Source organism: Chaetodon auriga, chromosome 16 (genome assembly GCF_051107435.1).
Source record: "Chaetodon auriga isolate fChaAug3 chromosome 16, fChaAug3.hap1, whole genome shotgun sequence".
Lineage (NCBI taxonomy): Eukaryota > Metazoa > Chordata > Actinopteri > Chaetodontiformes > Chaetodontidae > Chaetodon > Chaetodon auriga.
In genome coordinates, this window is record NC_135089.1 from 11,525,683 (window position 1) to 11,550,962 (window position 25,280).

The window sequence follows — 25,280 nt, forward strand, 5'->3', positions numbered from 1 at the left end:
AATCTTTATTATGGAAATTATTAACATTCCAATTACACGTTAAAAATTAAACTTTTTGGTACTCGAATAATAAAATCAATTGCTTTTTCAGTCCAGTAGATGGTGCTGCGTTTTTTTCTGGTGAGGTCAGCAGAGGTCACGGTCAGCAGGGCTGGAAGGCGTTTATGGCAGTGTCTGTCTGCTTCACAATCCCATTTTGCTGCAAGAAAAATGACTCAAGATGAACAGACTGAAGGAACAGATTGAACAGACAAAATGCGTAAAATCGCAGTAATATCATATCGTTGCTGAAGTATCGCGATAATATCGTATTGTAGGGTCTCTGGTGTTTCCCACCCCTTGAGTTTCTAATATATCCTTGAAGTAAGATGAGGTGGAACCTCTGTAACACCTGTGGGGAAATTGATTCAACAAAGAGTAAGTAGCAAAGCAGAGCAGCATAATGATGTACACAGTTAATAAAGGCAATCAGCAGTTAGACAACTGTAATGTGCTAAGAAGATTAATGTGTGAGATGAAATGTTGATTTCTGTATTATGTGAGTTTTCAAAATAATAGGCCAGTGAACAATATAAATATACTGATATACAGTACTTAATATCTCCAGGCATGAATTTAAAACTTGAAAGGACTTGCCTGCCTTTCAAATAGTGACCTTTATCCCCCATTACTTTAAGCCTTAGCCTCTCTGCAGTGCTTGTATAGGCCTTGTCACCATGCGTACTGGCAGCCATTGACATCCCCATCGAATTCCAGCACTTCACACCTCATTATCTCACTCTGCTGTTCAGCCTCTCATTGAAACTCTGGCATCGCAACACGGCTAGCTGAACGGAGACAGATCTTGCATTAGACCCTCACAGTCTTTGCTTCCAGCTGGCTAGCTTCCCATAGAGCAACAACCGAAAACAAAGAGACGAGCGCCGCTCAATAAACTCCTAACAACAGTCTCCATTCACTCCTATTCTGTCTCCTCCGTGTTGTGTCTCCCAGCTTCTCCTGATCACTCTTTCTTTTTTTTTCTCCCTATAGCTAATTGGCAGCAACGTTTTAATCCCCCCCACACACACACACACTTGCCCCCCTTCTTGTTAAGTGATGAATTGTTGGCAGGGGATCAAAGGGGGAGTGGTGCCCACTGTGCACCATGCCCGTCACTACCTGCTGGCACACATGAACACTGGGGCTGGCGCTGTGCCAAGGGGCTATGGGCCTGGACCACGGGGACACACTGCTAAGAGGCAGAGGTCAACATGAGCGTGTGTGTGTGAGCATGGGTAGGCTGGGAGGCTAGCGTGTGCACTTCCTAACAGAAGATTCAATTTCAGAACTCTCTCTCTCTCTCTCTCTCTCTCTCTCTCTCTCTCTCTCTCTCTCTCTCTCTCTCTGTGTCTCTCTATCCGTCTGTCTGCATATCTCTTTCTCACACTCCCCTCTCCCTTCTTGTTGCAGACCAACAGCAGGTTGAAGCAGATTGAGAAGGAGTACGGTCAGAAGCTCGCCAAGTCTGCCCAGGTAATCAGTTTTCTCTTCTAAACCCCCCCACCCCCCTTTCATTTTATATTTCTTTTTCTCCACTGAACCGCTTGAAAGATTGGACAAACGTACTGGTGGGAGAGGTGAAGGAAGCACACATGAAAACACTCACACACACTCTTGAACACACAGCAAGCCACCACTGCCCTTTACCCTTCAGCACATACGCACAAACACACTGGTGCACTCACACACACGCACACACACACACACAAATCCATCCCATATCTGGCATGAGGTTTGTGCAGAGCTCAGACAAACAAACCCACACATAAAACACAGAAGTTTGTATTATATAAAGAATATTTGAAGCTCTGCTGTCTGCCTTTAGTCTTTACTTTTCCTGTTCCCTCTTTCATCCTCATGTCCAGAGGTGTTAAAGGTGACTGCTTGGAAAGCTCTCCTTTGCAGCTCAAACAGAGATGTCTGTCATCAGGCTTCGTACTCTTACCTGTATGTTTTCTATAGATAACCCTTGAAGCTTGCACAAATCAGCATTTTTATGTAACAGTGAATAATGTGAAAGCGGCCGTTCATCGTGAGCTGGAAGGAGAGTGAATGTTAGACTTGGATTCGTGGCCAGAAACACGACTCCAAGTGAATGCTGATGTTGCTTCATGTCTCTTGAATGTGTTAACAGGCAACTGTTTGCTAACATAAAGTTAATATATCAGTGTTGTGTTTACAGCTTGTTCAGATGCCCCCAAGTTGCCAAAAATCGATTCATTCTACTTTAAAATCCACACATTGCTCGATCCACTTTGTAGTTTGAACGCTATGTGCTATATGTTAAAGGGGCTATATCCAGGTTTCATCAGTTCCAACATCACTGCCCTCTGAAACTGATTTATAGTTCAATATGTAATTTAGCCCTTTGATCATCATAGCACCACCGCAACACTAGATGAATTTATGATACATTATCAGTCCGTGTGTGTATTAATTACATACCTTTCTTCTTTCGCATAGTGATAGAGAGCAATAATGGAAAGGTTAGCACTGGAAAGTGATAACATAATGCAGACTCTATGCTAAGGGCAAAGTTTACTTAGCCTTGGTTCAACTCTTTTCATGTCATGTTAAAGGAAGTCAGTAATTCCTGCCATTGTCAAAAACATGTAGGAGTGCAAGTAGCCTCTGTAATGAAGCAGAAATATAAATCATCCTCAAAAGATCAGTTTAAATCCCTAACACTTACCGTTCACTTCCACTTGTATTCTCCTCCCCTCCTTTGTCTCTAATACCTCTTTATTTCATCTCAGCGCCTGTTATTTTTCCTCTTGTCATGGCATCATCGAGGACCATATTCTTAGCATTATTGCTCATCTCCTCAGACTGAGCCCATTTAAAACTGAGCTAATTCTTCACCCCGACCAGGTGTATAGCTTCCCAGGACGCCCTCTGTCATTCAGCAAAATGTCTCCGAAAGTTCAGGCAGCTTTTACCTCACCAGTTTAAAAGATCCAAAAGTAGTGTTTACATTACAAAAGAAAAGAGTTTTCTTCTTGATTATGTAGCGGGGTAAAATATCACAATCATTTGGTCGTAATTGCACCTCGTTACCCAAAGAGGAGATTCAAAGAGGGGGGTTTTGTTGTTTTTCTTTCTTTCTTCTCCTCTTTAAATCCCCCCATTTTGGGTTGGCTGGCAAAGGCACAGAGTTGAAAGCGAGGTTGACAAGCAGATGTTGTGAGAAAACGGTAGCTTATTAGGTTACACAATGCTCGACTTCAAAAGGAGTCGGATGCTGTGCGAAAGTTCAGCCATGTTTGCCCGCTTTGGCGGTGCAGTACGCCGCCGCAGACAAAGCAACAAGTGATTAATCCACTGTTTTTGGGGACACGAAGCTGGCACAGGTTCAACAAGCAACACTCTCTCCGACACGGAAGAAAAGTCTCGCAGAATTCAACACCGTCGTTGAAGTGTGTTGCGATGCGGAGGGTTATGCTGATCGTGTGGGTTTTTTGTGCAAACATTAATATGTGTGATTAATGCAGGCTATTTGTCGTGGGCTTGGGCGGCTTTGTTTTGAAAGGTAAAGGTGGAACCCCCCTTGGGGCAGCTCAGTCAAATGTAAACAAGAGGCCTTTGAACCTCAAAGGCTAACCCCAGTTGTTAACCCCTCAGTGTCTGACAGGGGGCATCGTTCTTGAGCTCAACTGCATAGCTAATAGCCCAATTAAAAACATACCACGCCATACATTATCCTGAGGGGACTGGAGACACACCACGTAGGGGTATATGTTTACATGCACGCACACACACATCCCTTTCTCTTGCACGTCTTTGCTTTTGTCTCTCTTTCTCAGCCTTTCTCATCCTCACACACACACACACACACACACACACACACACACACACACACACACACAGAAACTCTCCTAATTAGTGTCTCTCCAATCCAATCCTGTGTGTTAAGCGTCTAGCTGTGAGTGGTCCTCCTGGGTGACCTGTGAACTGAACAGGGCTGTGCTCTCTTCCCCCACTTAATGATCAGTCTGCAGTGGGTGGTAACTGTGGCACTGGTGGGAGATCATTACTTTATCCCTGGCCGTCCACCATGGAGGTAGGGAGGAGGCGGAGGGAGTTTGCCATGGGAGATGCAGCGTATAAGAAGTACCATGTTCTGGAAGAAAGAGGTTGAAGTTCACTCCATATGCAAATATACCTTGTTAAGTTCCACAAACAGTGTTCACAGGTGACCTCTTTGGCATGTATTAGCCGAAAAGGATCTGTTATAGTATTTATTCCTTTTGATACATTCTCACTGCTTAAAAAAATACTTGAAAACCATCCTTCACTGTTTATACTTCAGGTTATTATCCATATTGATCATTGTTGAAGCTCGTATGGATCAGACGCCGGCTGGCTGCAATGTAATCCCTCCGGGTGTTTGCGCACCGTCAAAGTATGTCCACTAAAAGCGTTGGTGTTTGCCACTGACGAGCTCAGATGGTTATTTTGAGTGTCAGACACCATGATGGAAATGACCTTTTCTGTAAAAGAGTAACATCCTCTTTGTTTAACCAGAAACAGCCTCTATATCGCCCTCACCAAAGCCACCAGACTCCATTTACAGAAACAGTAATTTTATCATCATAAAACACGCTTCATTCAAACTGGACAGAAACATAACAAAACTCGCCAAAACTGTCTCGCTTTGTCTTCTCACTGTTCAAACAAACGCCACCAACTCCGCTTTGGTCGAAATAAACCCTCAATTCACCAAGTTAGATGTGAAAATATTAGGAGAGGAGTGACAGGGAGGGCGGACATCAGAGAGGCAGCGGACAGCCAGAATATTTTCACAAACCGGTAATTACTGCATAACGGAAACCCTGCTCACCAAATAGCAGACAGTTAACAACTGGCTCATGAGCATGATGGCAGCTTAGGAGGGATATCTTTCCCTCAGGAGTCGGTGGAGACCAAAACAGAGCTGAAAGAGTGAACGTTTCACTTCATCAGGAATACAATTCGAATTAATTTAATGTTGCTCCAACTTTACAAGGTGAGGTGGTTTTTTTGGCAGCTTGTTGTGCTGCCTCAGAGGTGACCAAAAAACTCACATTATGCAGGTTGAATTAAAAGTTCATGTGTGCTAATGAGTTTAGTTATAAAGTCACTGATCCCTGGGAGCCAACCATACAATCATGACCTTGTTTCTGGCTGAGCTTTGACTGTTATTTTATCAGTTAATCTGCAAAATAGTTAATCTTTTTAGTCAGTTGCACTATATAAAATGTCTAAAAATAAACGTGAACTTTAAAAATGTTCAAATTAGTCATTTTGTCAATTAATTATTGCCTCCTCACTTAGAATCTCAGCTCCAGTTTTATGGTGTATGGCATTCTTATGATGTACACGATGTTAGTGTACGTATTTTGTTTTCACCTCACGTTATGAATCACTTGGCACATCAGAGGTGTGTGTGTGTGTGTGTGTGTGGCAATTAAGAGGTCTGGAACCAGGCTGCTCTATTTCAACATCAGCCAACAAGTCTTTATTCTCATTAACATTGCAAAGCATCCCCTTTTCTATGCTGGCCATCATTTTATAGTTATTAGTTATTCACCTTTCTGTTAACAAACAGATGAATAAACACCAGGCCTGCTCATTTTTCCCCTTTTCCAGCCCAGGATCATAGAGAGGTAAGCCCGCCTTTAGCCCTAAACAGATAGGCTATGAAAATAGACAAGTCTCACCAGACCAATTACAGCCTTAAAAAGTCCTGGCTGGCTATCAGATGCAGAAAAAGGTGCTGTGGTGTGTACATATATACAGGAATAAGACAGACAGCTGAGTTCACTAGTTTAGAGTGTCGCCGCCGCCTGGGGCTGAAGACCAGCAGATGCAGGGAATCCATATTGCAAAATAATTATTACGCCCAGAAATGATGTTCCCATAATAATGTGCCATTTGTTGCTTTCATGTGGCTTTCCCACTGATAAAATAAGCCTAATCTCCCTCTCATCTCTTTCTCTCCATCTGTGGTCGACCCGCACCACTCTAACTCCCATACTCCCACACAATGTGCAGATTCCAGCAGGGCTAGTCCTCCAGAGTTTGAACACGGTAAACAATTATCTGTCTAGCCCAAAGCTAGCAGCAGCCCCCCCACCTATGTCTCTTTCTCTTTCCCCCTCTCTCCCTTCCTTTCCCTCTCTTTTACTCTCTCTCATCTTTCCAGCGCCGTTCCCTGACAGTAGCTTAAATAGAATGTTAATTTTGACTGGAGGATTTCAAAGCCGAGGCAGTTCCTTTTCATCTTGGTGTGCACCGCAAGTTCACCAACACAAAGTCACTCTGCTCTTCAAAAAGGAAGTTGTTTTTTCCTTCCTGTCTATTTTTTTTTTTTCCTCCCTCTTCTCGTTCTCTTTCTTCTGTCTCTTCTCAAAAAAAGACACAAGACATGAGACTCTGGGAAAAGCAGCGTTTCAAGGTGATTGTTGCTGCCATCCAAGTCCATGACAAATGTGAAATGCATTTTCTGTCTGATGCGTCATTTTGTGGGACCAGTGAAATAAAGCAAATCAGTATTTTGTGTTTCTGGCAACAGGTTGATTGTTTTTCTGCATCACTTGTCTCAAATGTAAGTAGAGAAAAGTATATATAACTTATATACAGGAGCAGATATGCAATAACTTTTTATGGGTATAGCACACTGTGTTGTCAGTTGTCCATCTGCCAAATCAAGAATTACAGTCATAGATTATTTTTTTCTCACCTACAGTTAATTGCAGAGCTGCAGACATCTGTATGTGACTCAAAGGAGGAGGCTGTTCGTCTGCAGCAGGCACTGGAGAAGCAGCTGGAAGAGACGAACGCTCGATGGGACGAGGAGAGGAGGACATTAACTCACCGTGCCGATGAGGCCAACAAGGTCAGTGATGGGCACCTGGAAGACCACTCGCTTAATCATACTGAATTATTGCATTTATCAGCGTTAATGAAACAAAAAGAAAAAGAACTTCTCTGACTTTTAGGGAAATGCACAAAATCAGTCACAGTCAGGCGGGATGTGTGGATAACAACTTACTCTGTATTGGGTAAAAGGCTGGAGAGGTTTCACTCAATATGCTGTGCAGTGAGTTGAAATAGTTATTAACCAGCTGGACTCCTGTTTTAACATCAGTGGGTTTGTCACATCTGCATCAATGAATCTGATCAGAGAGTTACTTTAAAAGAGGAAGAAGAGCTGAGAGGCACAGCTCTGCCGCTCCGTCCGCGCCCATAAAACATGTATTATACAACAGCTTAAGGGGATGGGACTGTAAATCTGAAACACACATAGACTTTTTAATTACATCTCATAATGCTGTACATAGTTTGATTAGCTTGCTTGATTCGGGCATTGTTTACAAAAAACCCAACTCCCACAACAGGTTTGCATGAGCTGTTTGTTCAGCAAATTTGCAATCTGAGCATTTTTTTTTTTTTTTTATGTCTTTAATTCTTTTTACTTCAGTAAACACACTTTAATCAACTATAGTGGAGGGGACTAATCTGCATCAGCTATTTCTCTTATCTTCCTATCTTCGTAATCTCCTCGCAGTCTTATATACGTCCTGTCCTATATCAGTGGTCTCTGCAGAGGCAAGCATTTAGAGAATGGGGGAGGGGGAGGGCGGGGGGCATCAGTAAACTGCATCCTCAAAAAAAGCTTTGTCTGGATTTGACTTTTATAGAGCAGACGGGGGTCTCTGTTCTTTTGTTAAAGCATGGACACAGTTTGTATGCATGTGCTCTGTCATTTTTATGGCTGGTTGCAAACTCCATAGTGTCTTTAAGTGGCTTGTGTGCTCTGTGTCTGGCTGAAGCTTATAAATCTGTCTGCTGCACCCCACGTCCTCAGTCAGAGCCTCTCTATATCATTGCTGCTATTTTCTTTCACAGTTAAACTTTACACTCGGCCTTCTTTATTAGCATTAACTTTTTTATTTCTCACTTTCGCCTGTTTCGCTAAACCTGTCCTAATTAAATTTCATGTGGAGAACAGTGATAGTTGACGACATTTCGAGAGTAGAGATCGAGACATGAGTAGATGAGATAGTATGTGGTTAATTTTTATCCACTTTTTCCCCCTGATCTTCATCTTCCTCCATGCAGATTTCTCTTTTGGACTCAAAGGATCTTTTATTCTGCCTCTTGCTCAAGCAACCAGACTGGGACGCAGCGGCAGTTGACTGGGTGTGGCTCACTAAATAAAGAGTTGTTGTGTCTGGGATCAGAACATGTTTCCAAAGACAACCTTGTCTGTTTGTGATTGCAGCTGCCTCATATAGTAAGAAGGCAGGTCTGTGAGCCTCCCATTAGATCTCCTCTCCTTCCAGGCCCTGGCAGCCCAGAACACCCCCCACCCCAGACCTGAGTTTTCGCCTAAAGCGGCCAGTTTGCTCTGACATGGCTTACCCCATACCTAGAAATGAAATATCCAGTTTTCTGTTGCTATCCATACATGATTTACTGGCTGATGGTGGTTCTGTGCTCCAAATAATTCAGCCCAGACCCATCACAGAATCTTTTTTACGGCCGAGGCAGGGCTGATAGCTCAGATCCTCATTCACTCATCTTCAGACTCATTCATAACTGTACAGATTGTGATCAACAAAGCTACAGGAAATCCTTTGCAGCAGGACTGCACGCATGCAAAGACGAGCTACTGACTTTTTTATACTTAACTGACACAAGTGTCAGTTTAGCGATATGCAGTCGTGATTAGTTTATTTCATGTTTTATTCCTGTTTCGCTGAATGGAGTTCTTACTTATTCTCAATCTTTGCTTGTTGTCTCGATGGAGGACACAAAACTGCAGATACATTATTCTTTGATGAAGTTACTAAGTTATATACACGATAATTCATCCTTTATTCACTGCAATTTCCTTGAAATGTTTGTCATTATGTTAGATTGTTCCATGTGGACTTGACTCTTTGTTGCTTGTAATCTGAGTGTACCATGACACAACACACACATATGATGTTTCCCCTGCTGTAGGCTGTGTTACAAGACACAGGTCTTTGCATCTGTGTTGGGAGCAGACAAAGGCTTTCTCCTTCCATTATCTGTGTCCTCATTATTATGATCCCCCCTGTATTAACCACCCGCTAATGAGACTCCAATTAATGGTTGAATTGCTTATTAAAGGCCAGACATAAGGGGATAGAATACAATCAGTGAGGGAAAGGAAGGTAAGCTTGGTCAAACAGCAAATAGAGACACATAAAATAATGAAATAAAATCAAGAGTTGGTGGAAACTTGAAAGGAGAGGGAGAGGAAAAGGGTGAGATGGTAAACAATCAAGGGGATGAAAGAGTGGGCGAGCTGACAAAGGGATGGAGGAAGTGTGAGGATTGAGACAGCAAACAGAAGGACAAGGGAAGAAAGAGGGAGAGAGGGGAAAAAAGAAAGAAAGAAATTGGCGGAGAGCTGTCAGTGGGCCATCGGAGGGAGTGTGTCGCCTGCTGACATTGTTTCCATGCTGCTCACTTCAAAGGGCTCGGATTATGAAGAGAGCGAGGGGCTTCAGACAATGGGAGGGGAAGAAAATAACATCAAAGTTAGCCGCACATTTGAATCGGGATAATCCCAAAACAGTTGTTCTGAATGCATGCTGCACCAGATCAGATGTCCCTTTTTTTTTTTTTCCTCCTCGCCAGCCCCGTTCTGCCATTTCTACCCCGAATTTAGCTCCCTCTGTGGCTCTACTGTACTTGTGACTTGTTAAATATGGGTGTTAACTGCAGAGTCCTTTGTATCTCGTAAACCCCTTTTTTTAGAACAACGGTAGTACAGTTAAGTATGCTCATTATCTGGGGTTTTTTCGTATAAGTGATGTTTAGGTGGAGGAGTATTTTTGTGTGCTCTGTGTGTGTGTGTGTGTGTGTGTGTGTGTGTGTACATATAGGCATGAGCGCTTGAGCGTGTGCCTGCTTGGCATGTGTTGTAACAGACAGGGATACTGGCTTTGCATTGCCGGCCTGACTCAGTTTGAATAGCAAATAGCGTAAATGTCAAAGTGTCCGCTGCAGACATGAAGCGTGCAGGGTGGTAAGAGTCCCTGTCCAGATGAACGAGCCAACACGCTGGTGGAGCATCAAGTAGCTTTGCTGTGTTGTCTTTCAATTAGAGATTTTGTTAAGTTAACACTGAAAGAAATGACTCATACTACAATGGGAAAGGGCTTCTTGTGCTGTTTGGTCTGATTCACTGGAATACAGACTGTGTGCCATCCGCTGCCTATTTCAGGGCCCCCTGACACTATTTTGTCGCACTTTTCATGCATCCTGAGCTTTCCGGCTATGTCAGATGTGCTGTCTAACTCAACTCTTGAGCCACTTTTAGCTCATTGTTTTGATCTTCTGATTCATGCATAGACTGTATGGATGTGAGATTCAGCAATAAGCTAGTGGACTAAACATAAGCACATCCATCCATCAGGAACAGGAGCTATCACACACATAGTAAATAGAGAGAAGTTTTGTAAATTTCCCCTCTAATCTTCCACCTTACTTCCTGCCTTTGTTCCCTATAAATGATTTCTCACATGAAGTTGCAGTCAGTTATATTTAGGTTGCCAATTATCTCATAACAGTAGGCGAGGAAGGAGTGGGCAGTTTTAATGCACTGCAACCAGGCTGGTGTCAAAGGACTGTGAAAGGTGAAAGCAAGATGAAAGCGCTGTATTTGCTTTCATCTGTCCAGTCTATTCATTTCAGGTTAGGAGAATGGGAACCAGTATGGAGGAAGCCAGTGTAGCACATTGGGTCATAGCCAGCGTTTGGGTTGGAGGATTATTTACTTCCTCATGTCATCTGCTTCCCTACATGTGGTGTCTTGGTAAAGTGTCTCCATTTGTGGATGGATTTTGTCTTTGATGAAACACAGTGTTTGAGGTAAATGTGAGGTTTAATAGATTATTGGGATTACTTAAGTACATGATTTGTGTTTTTTTTGTGGCCACGTGCACAGGGCAGTTGGGTTTGTGTGTGTGTGTGTGTGAGTGTGAGTGTGTGGAGTGTGAGTGTGCCTGAAATGTGCAGCTGCCAAATCTGACAGAACTCAAGCCCACATTAGCCTGCCAAGAGAAAGGTACAAAGACACACACACACACACACACACACACACACAGAGGCCTCGTCTCTTCTCTCTCACACACACACACACACACACACAACCTATCTTTCCAACTCTGTATCTTCTAACTCTTTTCTGTCTCAAACTCTCTGTCTGTCTTCCCACACACATACACAAGCACACATGCTCACCTCGCCCTGCCAAAAGGGAGAGGTGGCTGGTGAATAAACAATGGCACTCCGCCCATAGTGTCACCCGCCTGGGCTTTGATCAGCACCGCTGTTCCTGCTCCCCACAGCAGTGCTTCCTGTCTTTCTGCCTGACGAATGCTGCCATGCGCATGCACACACATGCGCGCACGCACACACCTATGAATTAGTGTATCATTCTTATAAACGGGCTTACATATACTGTCTCCCTTTTCTTCTGTCCTTGAAACTCGCACACATGCATAGCTTTGAGTTAGTGCCCTTGTCTCTAAATCTTTCTATAGTGTTGCATTTTCTAACATATACCCACATATGCTCAGTGTTCTGTGCACACACACACATACACAGGACTACACACCTTTGATCCAGGCCCATCCAGCAGTAACTTCTGGTGCTAGTCAAAGAGAAGGTCCCAGTGTCGTGTCCTCGGGGTGAAGTGACAGCAGACACATTACATAATGCAACAGTGACCATTGTCTCACTCTGTTTGAGGGTGAGAGCGAATATATGAGGTGCTCTGTTCTTTGTACGCCAGACAATGTGGTGTGTACGTTTCTTTGTCAAATTTAGATAGAGTCCATGTGATATAGGTGCTTTGTTTTCATGCATGCGTAGCAGTAACGAGGGACAAGGCTCATGTGCACACGCAGCCACACAAACATGCGCACGTTCATCGGGGCTAGTTGTAGCAGCTGCAGCTTGTGTGTAGTTCTTTAGTTATATATGCATTAGTTTCTGAGGGGGTTGAAAGGATGACTTTGCCTGTGGGAAGGAATGGCAGCAGTGGATCAAGAACAGGTGTGCTGGGTACCCTCTGTTGCAGAGGCAAAGAGCTGCTTCAGTCGTTGTGTGAATGTGTGCGCGCGTGTGTGTCTGTCCACGTCCTTCAACACATGTCCATGTTCTTCATGTCAACCTTGAACCGCACATTTGTTTACTGAAGTTTGTTAAGCCACCTGTGTTTCTGTCACTTTCTTTTTATGTGCGTGTGGGCATGAATACTACTTTCATGATTTTCATTTTTATGCAACGGTGTAATAAGATATTTTTCCAATATTAACATTACATTTCTCCCTGTAATCGGAATCAGCTTTATTGGCCGAGTATGTGTACACATACAATGAAACTGACTGGTCAGAAGAATAGAATGTGACAAAGATGTGTCTGTATGTATATAAAAATCAAAAATGACCTGCAGGTTCTATAATATGGAAAGGTTTTACTGTCAATCCCACTGAGAATCAACACCTTAGTCTGTAGCTCTGTGCAGACTGTTTTACGCCTTTAGACAAATCTTTGGTTTTCCTGTCCAATAAACCAAAACAGCCCCTCTGCGTATAAAGTTATGGGCAACTGCTCCCAGCTTACATATTCTGGTTGTACTGCACACTAACTAATTCAGTGTGAAATGGTAGAGAGACAAAGCCAGAATAGTGAGTCATGAAATTTTCAAACATTCGCAAGGCAAGGAGATTTACATACACTATTTATTTATTTGCCAAGCACAGTATGTGTATACATACAAGGAATTTGACTCTGGTTTTCCATTGCCCTCAATGTACACACACAGGAATAGACATGCAGCTAAGGACAAGGACTACAAATACTGAACAAGAAAACATAAGAATGGCAGAGAATAAAGACAACAACATAATTAAAAGTCCATGTATGAGGCAAGTATTTCTTAAATATTGCTTAAGTACTATTGTGCTCTAGAAGAATTGAGGAGACTGTAGTGCTGTCACTCCTGGTTCAGGCCTATGTTGTCCTTTATATTAGCATTGTATCAGAAAAATGTAAGGTGGAAGGCAAGGGTCCCGCTGTCTCTTTCACTCTGACCCTCTTTGTATCTGCATACACACCCATCTGCCTTCATGTCCATGTACGTATATGTTTGTGTGTGTGCGTGCGCCTCCACATGTGTGCCTGGTGTTGGCTGATTGATGACTTTTCCGGCTGTGGGCAGATTCCCGGCAGTGTTTGATCCACATATCACAGGAGGTGGAAGAAGCGGAGAGATAACATTCCAGGATGCAACTAGGGAACGTGGGAAGTAAAACAGCTCATAGAGGCCGCACTCCATTCACGGACAACAAACGGAAATTACTCATTAAACCACAGGCCTAATGCTAAGTACAAAGAAACCATGACGGCCTAATGTCTTGTGCTTCCCTGTTTGAAGAATCCCACGTTAACATGAATCCAGGCTGTAGGCAGAAGTAGACAAGCCGTCATTAAAGCCAGAGAGGGTAAACAGAGCAACAGACTGCTCCCCGACCGTTTTTTGGTCTCTGCTAGCGTTTCAAGTAAACAGTTACTATGGCTGGTCAAACCTCCAAATGTTATGGAGGCATGGCCAATGTGCCCGCTGATTGACGTCACATAGGTGACGCCGTTTAGATCTCTGGGAAATGAGGTCCAAAAACACACCTGCATTACCAATTATGGCCATAGGTGACGCCAAAGAGAAAGAAACAGAGATCTGAAAATTGTGAGCAAAACATAAAGATTTCATTCTTATGTCTCGCATGACGACAAAGGGCCTACGCCAGGGTGTCCGATTTCTTAATAAATTTCTTCTGATTACAGTTAAAAGAATCATGGAATTTGATGATTTAAAGCATAAACTAGCAAATAATTCAACATGCACCAGCATTTTAATATTGGGAACCATTAGACTCACCAGGGCAGCTAGGAAACCAAAATAAGGACCTGAAACAGCTAAAATCTGCGAAGAGCTTCACACATTTAACTACCTTAACATTTTTTTTAAATTACACTTTAATGCAGTCAGCAGCACCGAAGACTGACCTCAGCTGATTTAGTAAAGTAGTCTCAGCTTGCTGCGTATTGCGACGTTTTGTTAGCCGCTAATCTTTGTAGCAACTTGGGTGGCATCCTTTTCAATCCTTAAATAAAACAGGGATCTATGGTTTATTTATTGTTTTCAAGACATAATGAAGAGTTTTTAGCCTGCAATTGTATTTGCAACTTTTACCAAACTTAACATCTATTAAATTATATACTGTTTAATAAACAGAATATATGTAGGTAAGCCCTACAAAGACCCTACACGAAGACACACTCACGCACAAATACACACACAGGGCATATGGCGCATATTTCAGAGTTGTTTCCTATTCTCTTTCTACTGTAGCTCACAGCAGCTGAAAGAGACGGAGACGGGAAGATAGAGAACAGTGCGTTCCCCCTGTGGGCATAGCTCAGTTGCAACATGTCTTCATTACCGCGGCAATTGTCTTACTATTTTCATCAGTACTCGGAAAGGCGCCTCCATAACTGTGCCGACATGTGTGCATATTGCAATAGACGAGATAACTGTTCTATTTGCTGTTCAGGAGATTTTTGCCGGTGCAGCCATCACAGTATCTTCCCACCTCAGTGCGAAATCAACTCTGGGAAAAAGTGGTGAAAAGCATCAGAGTACCGAAAGCAAGTCAATTCATACCAATATCAGTGATATATTTCAGAGGGGCTGTCCTGGTCGACTTGCTAAACCACATCTTTTTATTCCTACACACAGCCAGACAGACAGCAAAGCAAAAGTTTCACTTCTCTAACACCTCAGGAGGGAGACCTCTCCTCCTCCTCCTCCTCATCCTCCTCCTCCTCCTGCTCCTCCAGATTCTCTCTTACACTCACTTCTTTACCTTTCCCACAGTCCTTTGATAAAAGTGCAGATAAAAGAGAGTCTGTGCTCATCTCTCTGGCCATCCACCTCTCCTTGAGGTTAGCACCTCCTTTATTATTTACTATTAGATCAGTAGGCATACATACACACACCGCCTTGTTCTACTAAAGCTGCTGTGTGTGTGTGTGTGTGTGTGTGTGTGTGTGTGTGTGTGTGTGTGTGTGTGTGTGTGTGGGCGCAGTCCACATACTGTGTCTTTGCTTATGTACGTCTGTGTGCTTCGTGCCCCTTGTGTATCTATCTGTTCTTACCCTTTTGCTTGTGTGTGTGTGTGTGTGTGTGTGTGTGTGTGTGTGTGTGTGTGTCCTTGGCTGGAGGCGGTGCAGTGTGAGGTTTTTGCTGCTGTCTGAAGTCGTCCAGCCTCAGTGTCATTAGAGGATCTCTTTAATCCAGACTTTGGGAGAAACTTCTGACAGCACGCTGCAAATAGAAGGCCCCGCCGCACATGCAGAGCAGCTCGGCTCCTAACAAAACACCAAGTTTAAAGAGGCCCCTGGCCTTTTTTCCTCCTCCCACTATTCCCTCCCTTCTTTCTTCTTTGCTTTTTTTCCTGCCCTCTGTTGCTTTTACTTCACCCTAGGGAAACATGCTTGCCTTATCTGCGCAGGAGGACCACCCAGGAAAGATGACTCAGTGGTTGGTGTGTCTGTGCGCCTGTGTGTGTGTGTGTGTGTTTGTGTGCATACAACACTGGAATTGCACATTCATTTGACTGAGTGTAGCACTCACATTTTTAGAACTTTTGCTGTTAATATTAATGCATGCCTATACCTGCATGGATTGCTCTGAGCGGTGTTTGTTGGTGCTTGCGTGCTCGTGTGCCTCGCTAATCCTTTGAGCCAAAGTTTGGAATGAAAGGCAGAGGTGCATTGCTGATGGAGAGGTGAGAGAGGCCTTCAAGCTTCCCCGACTGTGGGACTGTGGAGCAGAGGTACACCGCTGCCCCATCTCCTCACTCAAACCGTGTGTTTTTGTCCTTCATGTCCCTCCCCTCTTCCTCACTATTTTTCTGTCTCTCACCTTTCTGGACTTCTTTCTTTATTTCTGACATCACATTTCTGTCTTATCTTCTCAAGCCTCTTGCTTTGCATTTTGTTTGCTTTTTGCTCCCTCATATACCTTTCTCTTTCACTCTCCTCTCACTCCCCCCCCCCCCCCCCCCCCCCCACCCCCACCCCAAGGAAATCTGATTTCCCCCTCTTCCTGGCCTGTTCGCAATGATCTCAGCCTGCATGGCTGATAAAGACCATATCGCCCTGTGCATCTGGAGACACTTAAGCAGGTTCCTCTACACATGGTCATTCACACACCTTCACACACTAAATACTATAGAAACAAGCAACATCTTGAGTGTTTACGTGTGCGCCTGTAATGGATGTGTCTGCGTATATATACACAGAACAGATCAATTATATATTGAGAAACAGCTGTTCATTGTTGTTTGAGGTCTAGCACTGGATTAAAGTCAAAGTGGTGTTCACAGTGTATCAGGAGGGCTGTGCAGGTGCTCACAGGTGTCTCCATTGTTCATTTCATGTTTTGTTTTATTGTTTTCAGTAGTCTTTTTCATGAATTAATATCTGTGCCTGTCAGCGTTAGTGCGATATCTGTTGCTCTATGCCTAAAAACAGCCTTCAATACCGTATAATACAACTGTCATGTCTGACAGCGATAATGACTAAATATTTCTGAGGCTCTTTCTGACTCACAAAGTGCTTTCATTCATCTGCAAAATCATCCCGTATGATTCTATTAATGAAGCGACAATTGTTGAACTTGAACAGAGTTGTTTTGAGCACATCAGATACAGAACCCACATGAAAGAGGCGAACACGTCACCAGTGAGGCCCACTAGTCAGCTTTACTTACCGGAAAACCTGGTTCAGAAATGCTGTGTCACAGTGCGGGGAATTAGAAGTGGGTTTAGAAAGAAGGGGTGGGGGTGGGGGTGGTGGTGGTGGTTTGTCAGGGTCTCGCATCATCTACGTCAGCTGTACTACTGCCTAGAAGGACAGATGGAGGTGAAGGTTGGGTCACAATTGGAGAAGCGTTGAGGGAGGAAGGGTAAGAACTGCAGCTCTTTATGTGCGTGGAAGTACCAGCTAGATAATCCACTGATACACAACAAGAACACTGCAACACAGTACTTTAATTTAATGTTTGTGTGTGTGTGTGCTAAAATGAACTGTAAAATCAGAAAACACAAACATCAACGGCAGCAGACTTTACAACATCCTGTGATACCTCCTGTCCTTTGGAATGGATGGAAGATGGAAGAAGTCTTATACTTACATGCTTTGGTCCATACAATCAGAAAACTCATGTAAATGGTGTCAACCGCACTAAAAATGCTTCTCTAGTGTCGTCGAGCCTTTTGATTCACCAATAAACAAAATGAAATGATGAAATCGAAGGCAAGGGATTGCACTGGATGGAGATGTGGGCTGTGATGGGATCGTGACTGGCTAAGAAATACCCTGATTAATAGGATCAGCACGCTGGAAACCAGCTGCCTTTCATGCTGCAGAGCTAAAACTGACCTCAACATTCTCCACAATCATGATAGTCGAGTAATGCAGAGACGTCCCTCTGCCACAGGCCTGGATTAGCCACCGCAAATAAAGTTGATTCACCTGCATCATTACGGCTCACGTGCGGGTTCGCACCGAGCCGCGGACTTGACGTTTCGAATTCTTAAAAGAAAATCATTACATGTCAACAGATGACTTTTAGCTGCTGTATCTCACGATCTGACTGGCAACAAAAGTTTCAGCTGTGTTTTTGTGTTGCACGTTCCTTTTTAGTTGGCAGTTCTCAGAACGTTGCTCCCCAGAAGTTCAACCTGGCCCTGAAGCCTAACAGTCCATGTGTGATTTATGTCAGTGTGGTGGGTTGTAGATCAGGCCGGTCATGCCTATCACCTGGACTGTGTTTCCCTCAGCTCTGAGAATCAATGAGGCAACACCTGGCCCCCTCACTCAACCCCGCTGTGGAGAGACGCTCAGGATATTGATGGTAGCCAGTACACTTGTTGGAGGCGTTATGCGTGCATGCGTGTGTATGTGTGGTCATAGTGTAAATGCATGTGTGCGCTTTTATTTTCAGGTGTGTGTGCGTGCACGTCACTCTCTCTGCTTTTCATACAGACTAATCAAAGACGAAGCGTCTTTGTGCACTCAAAACATCTGGTTCTGCATCGCATACGGGAACTATGCCTTTCTTTCCACTGCTATCACTTACAGCACACACACACACACACACACACACACACACAGTGAATTTTCTTTTTTTCTGTCTTGCCCAAATCTTAGAAAGCAAAATAGATTAAATTCTTCATTGGCACCCTGTGAGGAAATGTGATCAGCTCAGGTATTGCAGTACATGTGAGTTGGATTCTTATCCACTAAACGATGCAGCACATCTCTCTTATTACCGCCAAAGAAATAATTATTTTAAAGGAATGCAACTTGACAAAAGAATTGAGAGTTTGCTAATTTCCTGAGTGAGCTACTCTCTTTCTGTATGCCCTTGTCTAGAAATGAGTTTGGGCTTAATGAGGCCAGCTTGCCGGTAATTACTGTCATGACTTTATTATTAGCCTTTTAACACGCAAAAGACTAATCACAGGCAGCATCTCTCCTCGCTGTCCCCCTGTCCTGTCTTCTGTGTCTTGAGTATTCTCTCTCTACCTCTGTCTTGATCGCTCTCAGTTCCTCTCCTCTCATTCACCTCCAGCCTGTGTCTCGCGTCAACTCATATTTAAGTGTAGATTAGTGTACATAACTGTGCGTCACTTACACATTACACCACGCTGATCTCAAGTTGCTTTTCCTTTTCCCCCGTCAGTCAGCCGACGACACTGACTGTCTCTCCCCTCCCCCAGGCTCTGCAGGAAAAGGTGGAAAGTCTACAGAGGCAGCTGCACTGCTCAGAGAAGAAGCTGCTTAGCAAAGAGCTGGAGACTGAGGAGAAGGTAATACTGTCACTTCCTTACTCTCCATCTCACGCTGTCTCTTTTTCATGCTTGTCAGGCATGTACAAGAGCGGCAGGCTGTCTCTTACTCAACTCATTTGCTCATTACCGTTGCATCACTCTCTCTCTGCCCAGCGTTTTTCAGCCCGCTGCCCTCAGCCTTTTCATCGCATTTCTTTTTGCTTCTTGCCACCTCCATTTGACTTCTTCTTATTAATCAAGTCATCCTCTTTTGGGTTCTTGCTTCCCCCGTCACCTGATGTCCGTAGCCCCTCACCGCTCAGCTGTCATCCTTACCAGACCCTGCAGGGGGCTACAAAAGACAAAAAAAATAATTCCTTTATGCCCTCCCCACATCACCGTACCATCTCTCATTCTCCTGTTCAGAGCCAAAGATATGCCCCCTTGCACATTTCCCAAATTCCTTGAGATTTGGCTTCAAGAGCCAGCGCCTAGGGCCAGGAATGCCACCACCGCCTGTGTTCAGAGGGAAGCCTGTGTGTGCACACACACCCGCACACACACTCCCCATGGCTCTCCAGAATGCCCTGTAATCAGGCTCTGTTTTGACCTTGACACACACAGAGAAGAAAGCACTAATGACTACACTCACACAGGAGGCTGTTCTTTGTACGCTGGTATGTACACCAAAGGCATTCATTCTCTCGTGTCCCCTCTGATCCGCCCACTGACCCTTGTACACACTTCACACACTCGTCACACACCTCAGTGTCTGGCCGTCATAAATCTGCAGAAAGGGGTCAGTGGTTTTTAGAAGTCGTTGGTCAATGGTCCAGTCCCAGAGGCGCTGCACGTTGTTTCCTATTACTTAGGAGGAGCTAACCCCTGAACCTGCCTGGTTTAATGTCACATCACTTGGTGTGGACAAGGGCTTGGGTCTGCCTTTTTTTTTTTTTAGCTTTTCATTTGTTTTTTTTAGTGGTATTACTGCATGATTGCATTAACCTGAGCAATTATCTCACCTGCAGACACGCCAGAGACAATGCACGTTTTTAATTTTCTAATATTTTAAAACATTTGTGTTAAATAAATATTCATGGGTACCAAAAACAAGGAGGTAATGCTGAGCGCTACTGTGTGCACTAACATTGATTATTTATTTATGCAAGTTTACACATTTTTGATCTCATGTAACAAGGAGATGCTACTATGTGCTGATACTGATACCAAACGTGCTGCGTTCTGGTACAAAATCAGCAACATTAGGATTTAAATCAGGCAATATGTTGAAGCAAAGAATGAGTAAACAAGACTAAGAATCTGACTAAGCATTTGGTATCAATTTTAGGTACTTGAGTTCTTGATTCTCTGCCACAAACACATTTCACTAATTTATCACAGATTGTGCTGCTATGTCAAAGTTGGCAGCAAAGACACAAACAGGAAGTGTGCCATAGTCGAATAAGAACGAAGGAATCTCGACACATCAGCCAAGTCGGAGCTAAAAGCGATGCCTCAACAGATTGGACAGCCGAGGCCGGATCTGGAAAGATGACATCTGAAGCGCACGGCTGTAGTAAGAGTTCTAAGGGGCAGAGGCTAATTTTTCAACATAAACATTAGGTCTTCATCGGAGTAAGAAGAGGCAGACGTTTAAAATGTCTGCACCCAGCTTATAGCTGTCTCTCATAGGATGCACAGGTTCAAGTCAATGCCATAACACACTATAAATCATCAAATTACCAAGAAAACAACATAGAAACATCATAGAAAACAAGATGGTTATCTCTTCAACCATTCTAGAAACAGTCTTCATTCAGTCCGTGTGGTTAAATTGTGCTCAATTTATAGATCCTTCGCTAATCAATGATCAGAGGTGCTCAGTGGGGAGACAAGTCCAAATGTAAATGTGTGCTGTGAACTCTGATTGGTGCTCTTCTTCTTGGTCACTGGAGTCTGCTGTGATGGATCAGTGTTGGTTGATGTTGTTTGACCTGTGCCTAACATCTTCCTTCTCCTGACATCGCACAGTTACCGTCTCCCATTGTCACTGTCCCTTGGTTGAGGTCAGCAGGTTCACGGTGCCTTGTGTGTGGGGGTGTGTGTGTGGGTGTGTATGAATACCCCTTTCCTCTGCCAACAAGTCACAGTTCTACTCCCTGTCTGAATCACATATTTACTCCAGCCTCCTACCCTGCTCTCACCTAAGGTCAAGTGCATGGTTTCTGTAGACAAACCGCCCTCCTACTGTGTGTTTCAGTGGTGTGTGTGTGCGCGTGTGTGTGACATCATATGTGCATCTGCATTCACGTGTGCACACTGGTTCATGCGTGCATTGTTCTTTGCGTACGATAAGAAACCTCCACTCTGTCTCCTCGTACTAATATTGCCCTCATTTATCTGCCAAGACTTGTCTTTGTAATCTGATCCCTCACATGCAAAAACAGCCTTTCTGCCCAGACTTCACACAGATGTTGCTTGCCTTACACACTTGCAGGGCCCTCGCAGGCTCCCCCACTCTAAAATGGTGGATCAGCAGCTCACTGTGTGGTTCAATTCTCCTTGAAGAGAGGAGCAGAATGTAGAAGAGTACAGCTCTTTGGATAAATACATAATGAGACAGTGGGCATGGTGAACTGTACAAGTTTCAGAGATGTATTCTCCTGCATCATGGGAACGAGGTAAAATAAAAAATAAATCATTTCTGTAGTTGTTTTCAGGATTGGTGCATACATAAAAATGCAGAGGAGTTGAGCTTCGCTTCTGTAGGCTCACTCATTTTCCTGCGTGCTGTGTTTGTTGAGGCGCATTACATCAGCAGGTACCAATCCATCCCATAGTTGTAACAACTTCGCTCAGATCTGTAGCCACTTCTAATCTCCTCCTGCCTTTTCCCTCCTTTTTTCACTTTTGTGAAGGGGTTTCTTTTTTCCCTCTCGCAGCAAAGCGTTTTTGAATTCAAATCGTTCCTTGGTGAACTCTCTGACTGCCAATTCAGTGGATGTGGAGGTGCAAACTTTGTGAGTGGCGTCATTTTTGATGTACCCCCTTGTTCCTGACAAGGTTTTTGTCACTTTGGAACAAGGGGGGTATATCAAAAATGTATTTCCAGCAGCTACTCACCCCCCAACCTGTCCCACGCAAGCCTGTACACACACACACACACACACACACACACACACGCACACCTCAACTTCATTAGCATACATCAAGCTTCCCAACGATGTGACAAACTTCATTTGAACGTTGAAAGTGTTGAGGGCTTGTTCCTTTCTGCTGGCAGCTGTCAAAAACCACGCCATGTGACAGTACCAAACGCAAGGGAAAGTCAAAACCACAATCTAAAGACTATATATAGATGAAATGTTGTCATTTTAAGATGACTGGGAGGGGAAAACGACTGCCGCTCCTCGCAGTCTTCAAAACTAGAGAATCACGCTTCATCAGGAACAAACAAAATCTCTTTTTAAAAAGAGCTGTGGAGATGAAACCTGATTTTTCTCCAGAAAGTCAAAGTCCCTTTTCATTGCTTTGGGAAGCAGTGGCTCACTCCCCCCCCCCCCCCCCTGTGTTTCCCTCCCTCTCTTTTCTTTCCCTCTCACTGTCATCTGGAGTCCGTCAATGACCAAAACCTCATGGAAGGTTTGATCAACAGTATTGTTCAAAGGCACCCGACATCTGTCCTAATGGTGAGGATGCTTTTTTTTTTTTTTTTTTTGTCTCGAGATGCCGTCACATGCCTCCTGCCACCTGTCAGAAAAACAAACATGCCTTTGCTGTAAAAAGATGTTGAAAGAGGAGAAAAATGTTTTCGCGAAGAAAAATAGAGATGTGAGAGGAGGGAACTTGGAAGAGGCGAGAGGATGCAAAGCTGAAGGAACAATGTCTCTCAGTAGTCAGACATCTTTGGGGAGTTTGAGAGATGCTCCTGTTTTGAATTTTAATGCCATTGAGAGACACAGACAAGCCAGAAATTTGAATTGGTACTTTTTTCTGTATCTGTTAGCCTAGCATACGTTTCCACAACAGAAGACGTTGTCGTAAAAAAGAAAAAGGCTGCTGCTTCCACCCACACACATTGCATAGTAAACTATGGCAAAGCTTTAGTTAGACATGCTGTGGAAAGATGTGATTGCAAATGCTTTGGTCTGCTGTTGTGCAGCCAGAGGAGAAATCTGTGTCGTATGCATTCAGGTTCATGTAGATTTACAGTACAAAACAAACACAGCACTGGCACTCGCACATGAATAGTCTTCCAATTTATTGTGGGCAATACATTTATTGTTATTTATTGTTTAGCCACAATAAAAAAAAGATGGCTATTCATCTGTCAGTGCTGGTGTTCTGTTTAGTTTGATCCTTGCCCCCAGCCGTGCACCCAATACACTGTTCAAGATCTGGAGCTGTGCACGCTGCTGCTTTTCACTAATGTAGATATACAGCAAGTATTAAACTAATTTCCATGCATTATTTATCTATGATGCAATAACGCCAAAGCAAAGCTTGTTTTATGATAAGAACAATACAACTTTTGCAACACAGCCATGAAATATGATGATAAGTGGTACTTTATTGTGCTTTTCTGTCTCACACCAACGGCCACACCAGACACTCAGTGCAGACGACCACAAAGTCATCAGGACACATGCCAGATAGCCAAACTTATTGTATCACATGATACATTAGCTCTAGTTCTAGGCTTCCCTCTGTCGTCGTTTCTAAAGCAAACATTCGTGGCTTGTCTGGTTCGATCAGCCGTACGACTGTATGTACAGTATCCAGTCGTCCTCGTTGCTCCCTGTGAGTCCCGGTGAATACGCTGTTGTAGCCTTGCCCATTCTAATGTATGGGGAGGAAAATGGAGACAGCATTGCCACAAAGGAGCTTGTAATTTAGGCAGAGCGGATCTCTCATTGCTGTGGTGACTGCACCATACATGAACCAAGAATGCAAAACTAAGGAGCGTGGCTTTTGAAGAATCTAGACTTATATTCAGAGTGGTTGGTAAGGGATGTGTTTATTCAGCCATTGTTTATTGCTTCGGTCTGAGGTAGTGGAGTGTGTTTTGTCTTGGCTTGCCATTTTGTTATGACTACAGAAGTTGCTATAGATAGATAGACTTTTTTGAAAATCTGCAATCCCGTAGCTTCAGCTGATTTTTTAACTCCTGGACATTCAAATTAAAGCTTCTGGAAGCCGTCGCTCTCAAATTATCCTCAGCTTCGTTCTCACACGGGGTGGAAAAAAGACGCATTTCTGTAAACTGATGGACTCGCGACCCAATATTAGTGTCCCAACACTTCAAAATGAATAGGGCAGAAGGAGCCTGAAAAATTTGGCAAAGTTGTGGCAGACTAATCTACTGCACACTGCGCTGAGACAAAGTGAGCTGCTTCATGTTGGGATCATTTATACTGGAGGTTGCTTTGAAGTGCTTCCCAATCCCTTTCATTGTGCCCAGGAAGATTAATTAGCCAAAGCCAGAACAATCAGTTAAATCCACAACAGGAAAATTATTTTAGGAAAACCAATCTTTCTCCCTCCCCCTCACCTCACCTCATTCACGCTCCCTTCACTTGAAAGGCCGGACTGGTGAGAGGCGAGGTTGGGGTGCATGGGGATATTCTTAATGTTCGCTGGACTTTGGCTCTGTCAAAGACATTATGGCCGCTCGAAATGCTCAGACTCTCCCCTGGTTACACCTTGAAGTATGTGGGTGAAAACTGTTGCTTTTCACAGCCCCCGTCGATTCCTCGAGCTCTGTTAAACTATTCATCGAGCTCTGGATTAATTGATTCAGCAACTCTTTTCAAAATGCTGTAAATGCTTTTACAGTACTGTAAAAGCTCTGTCTTTGTGCATGCATGTGTGTTTGTGTGTGCGCATGTCTGTATATGTGTGTGTGCGTCCATTCATGTGTGTTTGTGGGTAAACGGAGGGGGGTTGCGCTAACCAAACCCTTTTCAACTTCTATAATCAGACTCTGGTTTAGTGGAGTGTAATTTAGCCCCAGACAGACTTCCTCCAGTCCTCCCCAGTGGAGCTAGCTAGCTAGCAAGCTATTGAGCTGCTGCTGCGTTTGATGTGTTCTGCCCTCCACCGTGGCCCTGTCCTCTTCCAAACCCAGCTGTGTAACAGGCCCATAAATGCATTGTGTCAGATCTGGATGCAGTCATCAGCAGCCAGTAGGGGGTGTTATGCAGAGAGAGTCATGCCAGTCTGTGGACCCCCTGTGGAGATGTGAAGGAGCTGTGAAGAGCAAGGGAATACTCCGAGCCATGAATAAAGAGGGGATACCCACTGTCTGCGCGT

General features: G+C 43.9%; 1 protein-coding gene across 1 annotated transcript in view; it reads left to right on the forward strand.

Annotated features, from left to right (window-relative positions):
- The window catches only part of cep112 (centrosomal protein 112), a 92,666-nt gene that overhangs the window by 64,294 nt on the left and 3,092 nt on the right, over positions 1-25,280 (forward strand). The window contains exons 22-24 of the mRNA XM_076751918.1: positions 1,453-1,515; positions 6,770-6,919; positions 18,918-19,007. Coding sequence (XP_076608033.1) covers positions 1,453-1,515; positions 6,770-6,919; positions 18,918-19,007 — 303 coding nt within the window. The remainder of the gene's footprint in view (positions 1-1,452; positions 1,516-6,769; positions 6,920-18,917; positions 19,008-25,280) is intronic.